This window comes from Emydura macquarii, unplaced genomic scaffold, assembly GCF_026122565.2.
Source record: "Emydura macquarii macquarii isolate MOO-44397 ecotype Brisbane River unplaced genomic scaffold, CSIRO-AGI_Emac_v2 contig_1253, whole genome shotgun sequence".
Lineage (NCBI taxonomy): Eukaryota > Metazoa > Chordata > Testudines > Chelidae > Emydura > Emydura macquarii.
Window position 1 is genome coordinate 39580421 of NW_027131390.1, and position 9675 is coordinate 39590095.

Consider the following 9675-nt stretch of genomic DNA (forward strand, 5'->3'; position numbering starts at 1 on the left):
TCATAGAATCATAGAATATTAGAGTTGGAAGGGACCTCAGGAGGTCATCTAGTCCAACCCCCTGCTCAAAGCAGGACTAACCTCAGCTATATCATCCCAGCCAGAGCTTTGTCAAGCCTCAGCTTAAAAACCTCTAAAGATGGAGATTCCACCACCTCCCTAGGTAACCCATTCCAGTGCTTCACCACCCTCCTAGTGAAAAACTTTTTCCTAATGTTCAACCTAGACCTCCCGCTCTGCAACTTGAGGCCGTTGCTCCTTGTTCTGTCATCTGCCACCAGCGAGAACAGCCTAGCCCCATCCTCCCTGGAACCCCCTTTCAGGTAGTTAAAGGCTGCTATCAAATCCTCCCTCATTCTTCTCTTTTGCAGACTAAACAAGCCCATTTCCCTTAGCCTCTCCTCATAAGTCCTGTGCTCCAGCCCCCTAATCATTTTTGTTGCCCTCTGCTGTACTCTCTCCGACTTGTCCACATCCTTTTTGTAGTGGGGGCCCAAAAAATAATCCTTTGGTTAGGGTGGGTTTATGCCTCCTTTGAATTATGGGAGTAATTCAAAACAGCCAGAATGTACCAGTAAGTCTGGTCCCCTGTCCCTCCTCCCCTTTTCCCCCAAACCATCAGGTCCAAAGAGCTTCCTCTCCCTAGCTGGAAAACCATTGACATCAATACATTTTATACTCTGGGCAATCTGGGGCTTGCCATGTGGTTAAGTGCTTTGATCCAAACATCCAAAACATCCAAACATATATCCAAACATATATCATAGATGATCACACATATATGCAGATCTCAGCAGTACATCTCCGCAGAGCACAACTGTTCATTCCTTCAGTCCATGTATGAGCAAAGAGTCCAGCAATGCCCGGGGAATGCCGTGTGGGTCTCTGGCAGTGGTAGTCTCTGCCCAGCAATGCCCGGCGAACGCCGGTAAGTGTCCCTCGCCAATATCAATTTCCACACAGAAGAATTTCCTCGGCCAGTGCCACCTGGAACTTCAGTAACATTAACTCTTTGCTGGCCGCTGTGCCTTCTACACCTGCCAAGGGACTCTTGCCTTGGGACTTTCCTCACAGCAGTTTTGTGTGGATGTTATTGCTGCCAGCAGCTGAGTCACACGCACAGTGGGTGTTTGCCAACACTGCTGGGAGATCACACCATTGACCCAGAATCCAGACACAAGAGGAGTGTCCCACTTTTCACCCAGGGCCAGTTTAGATCACTCCAGCACTGGAAGTATGTGTCTACCACCGAAAAGGACTCCAGTAGTGTCCTAGCCAGGGATCCTGCTGCTGCAGAGTCACATGGCATAATGCAAATGTAGGGTAATAAAGACTTCCTGGGCAGGGATAGCACCTTTCTACCTCGATGAACCCTGCTGAGCCTGGACTTCCAGGAGGACAGCCGGTTGTGTTTCCATGACTTCCCTCTCCAACATGGTAACCCATCTTGGAGGTCTGCATTACCAGGGTAGGGGTGGGTCTCCCAGGAAGGAATGAAGTCCATGCAGTGTTCAGGCATGCTTTCTTTCACCTTTGGCTGGTGATGATGAGAAGGTGCTGAGTGCTCCTGTTAGCATCTGCAGGTCAACAGTGGACCATGGCATAGTCATTAAAACAAAACCAATAGTCACTATTTTAGAACCCATGAAAACAATAGGTATTTATTCATGTGTCCAGCCTGCTGGCTCTGCATCAGTAGTTAAATGTAATAAACGGCATTCCCAGGCCTGGACATGTTCCTGGTTTGCATCTGATCCTGCAAACCCGGTCATATAAAGCTCCCGCTGATGGAATGTAAGAGCAAGCTTTTATTAAAGTATTTAATATTATTACTAATGACGTGATTGATGGTGCTACTCCACGCACATGGAATCAGATCACAGGGAAACAGATGTGTGCATTTGAGCTCCACCAGACACACCAGATGTAAGGAGTATGTGTTTGTGTTGGTATGTACATGTGTGTTTGTGGGTATGGGCCTGTGTTTGTTGTGTGAGCGTTTGTGGGTATATATGTATGTGTGCATGTTTGTGTATATGTTTGTTTGTTTGTATGTGTGCATTTGTGAGCATATATTTGTGTGTGTGGTTGTATATATGTGTCTTTGCGTGTACGTGCCTGTGTGCCTTTGTGTGCATGGGTTTGTTTATATGTGTTTTTGTTTGCACGTGTTTGTGTGTGCATATGCTTGTGTGCATGCACATATGTGTGTGTGTGTGTGTGTGTGTGAGAGAGAGAGAGAGAGAGAGAGAGATCAGTGTTTATCAAACAGGAAAGGACAACAATGGTAGGGAAAGATCTATTTTCATCCTCCCTAACAGGTGCTTTCCAGGCATCAGAAGCTGGGACCACTTCAGAGGGAATTTGCTGACCCCCTTCCGAGAGGCCGGCTCTCCCATGATTCTGATACCATCCCTACTCTAGTTGACACTCAGAGCTGTGTTGATGAAGGAGACTTTCCCAGGCCCATGCGATGTCGTTCAGGTCTGGGTCTGAACTTGAACCTTTCCAACATTTGGGCACGTTCAGCTGCCGGGTTTTTGTTCAGCCCATTAGAACTATAGTGACTGGCTGTAACTTGAAATTCTTCAAAGCTGAGTTGATGCCGGGCTTGGGATCAGTGCTATCTCCACATCCAGCCTTCCTTGTCTGGGGATAGAACTGCTAATGCAGAGAACAAGGATAGAGAGGGCAGATGGAGAGAAAGTGGGGACTATTTGGGAGGACTCCACTATTCCCCAGCAAAAACCAAACTGCCAAGAGCTTATTGTGGGCTAGAGTTAATGATATTACAAACTATTAGCCAAGAAAGAAAGAAAGTGCACCAGGCTGTGAGAATTCCCCCTTGCACTCATTCCACAAGAGTCTCTAGTGTAAAGGGAGCATAAAATGAACCTCTCTGGCAGTGTCTTTCCTTTGCTCATCATCCAATGCTGCAGTCTCTCTGAGAGCAGTGGTGCTAATTCCAGAATGACTCAGAGAGCTGCCCTGATGGAAAACCAAGGGGGGAAGAAGTTCTCCTTCCCAGCGCAGTGGAAAGCACTCCATTCCCACACGCTCTAGCCCTCTGCAAGCAGTTAGCATGGAGTCGCCTTACAGCGTTCCCAAATGTTTTTACAAATGTATAATATTCAGGGAAAGGCGATTAGGTTCTGCAGCTTGTTTTGTGGTGATGACACTCTAGGCCTGGATCTAATACTGTCAGTAGGGATTTTTAGTTAGAGCAGCACTTATGCTCCGTCTGGGTAGCCAAGACACATGAGGGAGGAGCAAGAATCCTTCCCATGGCTGCAGAATGGGTTTGGAGTCACTCTGCAATCTGCTCCAGCCCAGTGGCTGGGATCACCTAAGCAACGCTTTATATGCCCCCTCCCACTGTGCGATCTCCAAAGATGCTGATTCTATGACCCCTGCTCTGTCCCACCCTTGCTGGCCTATTGCCTTTTGCTGCCACAGGTATGTCCCATGGATTTCGTGCTGTAAGGGAATGGGCATTCCCCTGTAGCTCCCAAATCCTGCCTTCTCACTCCAGCACAGCAGAACGCAGCCAGCTCTTCTGCCAAGGTCCTTCCACAGCCCTAGGGTTTAATTTGTCCTCAGACACAGTCTCTATTTAGACACACATCAGTGATGTGCTATGTAGGTGTAGTTTATCAATTCGCTGCACTTTTTGGCTACCCACAGCCTGATCAGAAGATAAAGCCTCATGGCGGACCTGAGTTTCAAGGTTTGGCTCCAGCCCTGGAACCTGGATGTGGCTTTGCCCAGACTTTGCAGGTGTTCAGACCCTGCAACGATCTCTTGCCTGGTTTTTCTTTTGACCTTCCCTCGCTGGCTGTCTCTTTCTCCTCTCTCTTCCTCTCTTCAGTTTGTAAAGTTTCCAGTTTCCCAGAGGTAATGCTTTGTGTGCAGCCATATCTGCCACTGCCTTCTGTGGCCCTAGAAGATCCCAGGTGCCAAGCTGGGTCAGTAGTGAGAGGGGAGCTCTCTGAGGAACACTTGGATGCTGTAGGAATCCAGCAGGGGGAATTTGCTATTCTGAGGAAGTGGATTCAAAGTTTTGTGGCCATTGTGTTGGTAGATGGCCAGAAGGAGCTGGTAATACTAAGACCTTATCTGCACGAGAGCATGTAGGTGTTGCCAGGACTGCTACAACTCCATATCTGTGGCATGCTATGTGTGCAACCTGGTGCAAAAGTGTGTGCTGCACCATTGCACCTGTTCTGAGTAAGGCTAACCTTTTTATCCACCTTCCTGGCACGCTGCACCAACTGGAGTGCCACAAGCAAGCACTGGGAAAGCACCTGAGCAGTGCACTTAGTCCTTCCCATGCAATCCCTCAGTGCACCTGCTCACCCCTGACAGCTTTGACAGCTTGTAGCATCTTTGTTGCCTGTCAAAGGACAGCATGTAGGCCTGAAAGCATCTAATGGCCTGGGCTTGGATCTGCAAATTCCCCCAGTTTAGAATCAGCTCAAGAGCATTATCTCCATGCAGAATTTAGCTGAATGGATAACTTACAGTGAAACAGAGGAGCCAGGGAGATTTTACTTAAACATAGAAGATAACTAGATAGCTCACTCCACAGCCATGGTGAGCCATCCGATACTGCACTAATTCTTACAGAAGAACAGGCTACAAACAAATAGCCTATATTTATGAGTGCCAAACATATTAATTAGAGTGGATGAAAAAAATAATTGAAACATATTTTCAACAAAGAAAAGGATTTTCACCAAAAGGAAATTTTGTTGTAGAAAATTTGCATTTTGGTTGGAATAATCCAGATTTCTTATGGAAATTGAAAACAAAGATTTTTGTTAAAATGTTGGGTTTTGGTATTCAAAAATAAAACTTTTTTTTTTTTTTTTTTTTGCTGGAAATAGTTTTTGAAAACTGACTTTTCCCCTCCGCTTTTTGAAAAATGAAAATGTTTTTGGTTTTGGTTTCTCACAGAAAAAAGTTCAAGAGAAATTTTGAAAAGAAATTATTGAAAAACAATTTCCTCTGAAAAATTATTTACCTTTTAAAAAAATTGATACCATACAATTAAAATAGTCACCATTTTTATGTGAGCCATTGCTAATTATTCTATGATGACAACCCATATTTTTATTACAGCCAATACAACATTAAAAGAAGTCAAAATTTGGTCAATAAATAAGATAAATTTCCTTTAGTCCTGGGTCTGTGTTGAAATCCTGATTTCAAACACCCTGAGACTTTGAGGAAGTTTGCATCCAGATTCAAATCAGAACTTTGGAACTCAATTTTGGAAACCCTTAATTTTTTTAAAATAATGTGATAGGCACAAAAAGCATAAAAGCAAATGTTTAAAGCATTATACAGAGATAGCAGGATATTCTAGAACCAACAGATTCTGACTTAGAAAAAACAGCACAATAAGTCTTTTGAGCCTCAATCCTGCACACATTTTTAAGGTGTCTGCTTACTTGGGTGAGTATTCCAGATGACTCCTGTGAACAGAGTTAAATCAGTGGATTAGTTTGGCTCATCGTGAGAAATATACAGTAGCCACTTCAGAAGAGAAGATATCACAACCGGTTTATTGGTAGAAACTAACATTTTAATTAAACCAATGGGTGAATATACAGGAGACAGATAAGTGCAATTAGAGCTTGTTATTTGTTAACATATTTATTATGAAATTAGCTCCTTTTCTGGTGAAGGAACTGTTTGTGAGCCCATCCTGATTTTCTCCCCAGACGGTCTCTATTTCTAAATATGTGCCGGTTTGTTTGGACAAAGGATGTTTCAGACTAAAGGGGGTTTGCGAACTTTTTCTTTTGCGGGGCTTTATTTGCGCTGTGTGTTGTCTGATTGGCCATCACGGTCACATGTCCTCCCCCTGATTGGCTGACAAACTTTTTTCTACTGGAGGCGAAGGAAACTATGGCTGGCGCGGAGTGGGGTAACCCCTCGGGGCGGGGTAACCCCTCGGAGCCTGGCAGGAGCGCAGATCCCAGGGGATGCCCAGATTCTGCAGACACGCGGCAAGGAGCAGGGAAGCGCCGCGAGGCAGATAAGCAGCCAGGAACGAAGAGGCGCTTCCAAGTGCACGTCTTCGAGGGACTGCTCATTCCTGCGCGGAAACATCCAGGATTGGCGAAAACCCGCAAATACTCTCAGCTCCGGCCCCAAGAGCCGCGCTGACCAGCCCTGGAGCGTTTACCCACACAGTAGCCATGGGCCCATTGACTTTGCGCTGCTCACGCCTCCTTCCTCAGAGAGCCTTGTGCTTACTCAGGCCTTAGGAAGCCCCCACAATATCTCGCTCCAAAGACACATGGCTTCGTGGCAAATCAAGGCAGCCCCGAGGTCCCGGGAGGCGAATCACCTGCTCCGCAGCTCCTCCGCCTGGGTGCTTCTGAGCCGGGCAGCCAGGCCGGGGACCCGAGACGTTTGGCTTGTTGTAACCATCACCTGCGAGCGGCGTGTCCCGGCCCGCTGACCGGCGAGCGCCGTCCTCGCCCCTGCCGTGGGGGCGGGCGGGACTCCAGGCAGGTCCCAGCCGGGCGCACCGCAGCGCAGCGCAGCGCACCAGGGGCTCCGCGGTCGCTCCCCGCCTCCGGCCCGCGGCCGGCTGAGCTGGGAAAGGGGTGGGGCCGCCCGGGCGAAGCTGCCAGTGAGATCACTGGCTCCAGCCCTGCTGGGGGGCTGGAGGGGAGAGGAGGCGGGGCCTGCAGCCAGCTCCCCCAATCGGAGGTGCTGGGCGGGCCGGGGAGGCCTATAATGCCATTGATGCTGGCTGTGATCCGGAGTCAGACAATAACAAGGGACCGGCCAAGCAAAGCTGCCCAGAGCCCCCCGCCCATGCAGTAGCACCCGGTGCCGCCGCTTCTCTCCTGCTCCCTGTCACCATGATGTCCATGAACAGCAAGCAGCCGTTCAGCATGCACCCCATCCTGCACGAGCCGAAATACACCCACCTGCACACCAGCTCGGAGGCCCTGCGGAGAGCCTGCCTGCCAGCCCCCCAGGTGAGCCACGCCAGCCAGTGCCTCCGAGCCGGGCAGGTTCCGGACTGCGGGGGGGTCTGTCCCCTCGGGGGGGCTTTGCTGCGGGTTGCGCCTCTCGCTGCCGGGGACCCCGCTGGGATGGGGGCCGTCCGGGGTTATTTACCAGGAAGGTGAGCGGTGCAGGCTCATTAGCAGCGGGCGGATTGTCTCAATTCGGTGCCTTCATCCGGCGCGTCCATTCTCCGGGCGAGCGAGGCCGGCAAAGTGCCGCGAAGTTTGCTTTGAAATGGGGGGAGGTTGAATCGCTCGGACTCCACAGGCGACCAGCGGATCGGGCCCTTTGGGTCCCCACTGCCTGCTTCCCTGGGAGGGAAGGGGCTTCCGCGCCAGAGCCGGGGAGTCTGGGGGCAGCTTGCCGGGGCTACGGGGTTCCGCGATACGGCGTGAGGAAGAGGAGCGGGCTGCCTCGCTTCCTTGGGAGTGCGTGTCGGCTTTAGGCCGAGCGCCTGCTTTTATTCATTTTACCACAAACCTCCCCGCTGGAGAGGCGCGCCCTCCCCCCCCCCCCCCCCCCCGGGTGTCCGGCCCAGGCGCCGCTGGGATCCGCCAGCACTTGGCTGCCCCTGGGGGGTTGTGGGGGTCCTGCCCCCGGTGCCTCTCCTCTGCTGCTCGCTGTGACACGGGCCTGAAGCCGACGCTGGTGGCCGGCGTCACCCCCTCGCTGGTCAGTTTCACACTTTCCTGGCGTTTGTGTCTCCCCAGATCCAAGGCAATATCTTCGCCGGCTTCGACGAGACTTTGCTGCGGGGGGCGGAAGCTCTGGCCGCCGTGGATATCGTGTCCCAGAAAAGCCACCCCTTCAAGCCAGATGCCACCTACCACACCATGAGCAGCGTCTCCTGCACGCCGACTTCCTCCTCCGTGCACCTGCACCACCCCTCGGTCCTGAGCGGCCACCACCACCACCACCACCACCACCCCCAGCCCTCGCAGGGCTTGGAAGGGGAGCTCCTGGACCACCTCAACTCTGCCCTCCCCCTGGGGGGGGTCCCCGGGCCCGAGGTGGGCTCCACGCCCTCCCACCCGCACTCCCACATGCCCGCCCTCAACCACATGGCCCACCACCCTCAGCCCATGAGCATGGCCCACCCCCACGGCCTGGCCTCCCACGCCGTCATCTCGGGCCCCGACACGGAGACGGACCCCAGGGAACTGGAGTCCTTTGCGGAGCGCTTCAAGCAGAGGCGGATCAAACTGGGGGTGACCCAGGCGGACGTGGGCTCCGCCTTGGCCAACCTGAAGATCCCCGGCGTGGGCTGCCTGAGCCAAAGCACCATCTGCAGGTTCGAGTCCCTCACCCTGTCCCACAACAACATGGTGGCCCTCAAGCCCATTTTGGAGGCTTGGCTGGAGGAGGCGGAGAGGGCGCAGCGGGAGAAAATGACCAAGCCCGAAATTTACACTGGCGGGGACAAGAAACGCAAGCGCACTTCCATAGCAGCCCCGGAGAAGAGGTCGCTGGAGGCTTACTTTGCGGTGCAGCCCAGACCTTCCTCGGAGAAGATCGCAGCCATCGCGGAGAAGTTAGACTTGAAGAAGAACGTGGTGCGGGTCTGGTTTTGCAATCAGAGACAGAAGCAGAAAAGGATGAAATTTTCTGCCACCTACTGAGAGCGAGAGAGGGGATGGGAGGGCAGAGCAACCCCGAGCACCGTCACCCCCAAACCAGACCTGCCAAGGGCTGCCTCCCTGCCCCGGCTCCTAAGCCAGGCAGGGTTTGCTTTGAAAGGGAAAAGCACCGAGGACTGGTAACTTCTCTCTCCCCCCGAGCCGCCGTTGTCTCTGCAAATCAAGGAACTGGTTCTAATCCCGCTACTCATCAAGACTGTTTTTAAATAAACAAAAACCTCCAGGAGAGAGTTACAGAGCTGCCCAATGGTCCTGGCGAGTGAAAAAGTCAGGGCTCGTGTCTTTGTTTGAGGTGAGACCCGCTTACTCTCCCTTCCACTGACTGCTAGGGCACGTAAGAGGAGAACCGAATTCAGTGAAACTTGAAAAACAAAAACAAAAAGTTTATTCTTCTCAGTTTCAAATACTCTTTTTATATTTATGACTGTAAATATGTCCTTGTGACGGCACTCCACCCCTGATGGAAGGTTCCGTTCTGCTGGGTTTCTTTGCTGTACAGCACGTCATCCCTGTCCAACTTTTTATTTAAACCAACACTCACTTGAAGGGCTTCACACGACCACACACATACTTGCATGGTTTACTTGGCTTCCCTCTGTCCCCCCAAACTAGCCGCAGATCCATCGCATTTTTGCAATAACAGTTCTGTTTCTACCTCATCAGCCAAAAAATAAAGGGGAAAAAAAGATAAACGCGGGGGGGGGGGGACACGTCCATAGATTAATGGTTTATTTGGAAAATTGGGAACTTGTTTTGCTTTTGTTTTTATTTGAAATATTTAATGTCCATATAATTTCACTATACAAATATACGCTTTGACAATCAAATAATTAAATCGCATATTTATGACATTGCCCCCTGAAATTAGTATACTAATGGTGTCTAAATGGACTACTTGCTTCTCACCATAAAAGCTCTTGGGTTTGGCATATGAGTTTCTTTTCTCTGCACAAGTCACTCGTTTCTGTGCGGTGTGTTTGTTTCCAGGATGCATTGACCCAGGGGA

At 50.8% G+C, this 9675-nt stretch overlaps 1 protein-coding gene across 1 annotated transcript; it reads left to right on the forward strand.

Annotated features, from left to right (window-relative positions):
- Nucleotides 1-5937: 5937 nt before the first annotated feature.
- Nucleotides 5938-8790, forward strand: LOC137153346 (brain-specific homeobox/POU domain protein 3). The gene is made up of 2 exons (XM_067548555.1): nt 5938-7001; nt 7743-8790. The coding sequence occupies exons 1-2, from the start codon at nt 6882-6884 to the stop codon at nt 8649-8651; spliced, it is 1029 nt and encodes a 342-aa protein (XP_067404656.1). The 5' UTR covers nt 5938-6881; the 3' UTR covers nt 8652-8790.
- The last annotated feature ends 885 nt before the right edge of the window (nt 8791-9675 follow it).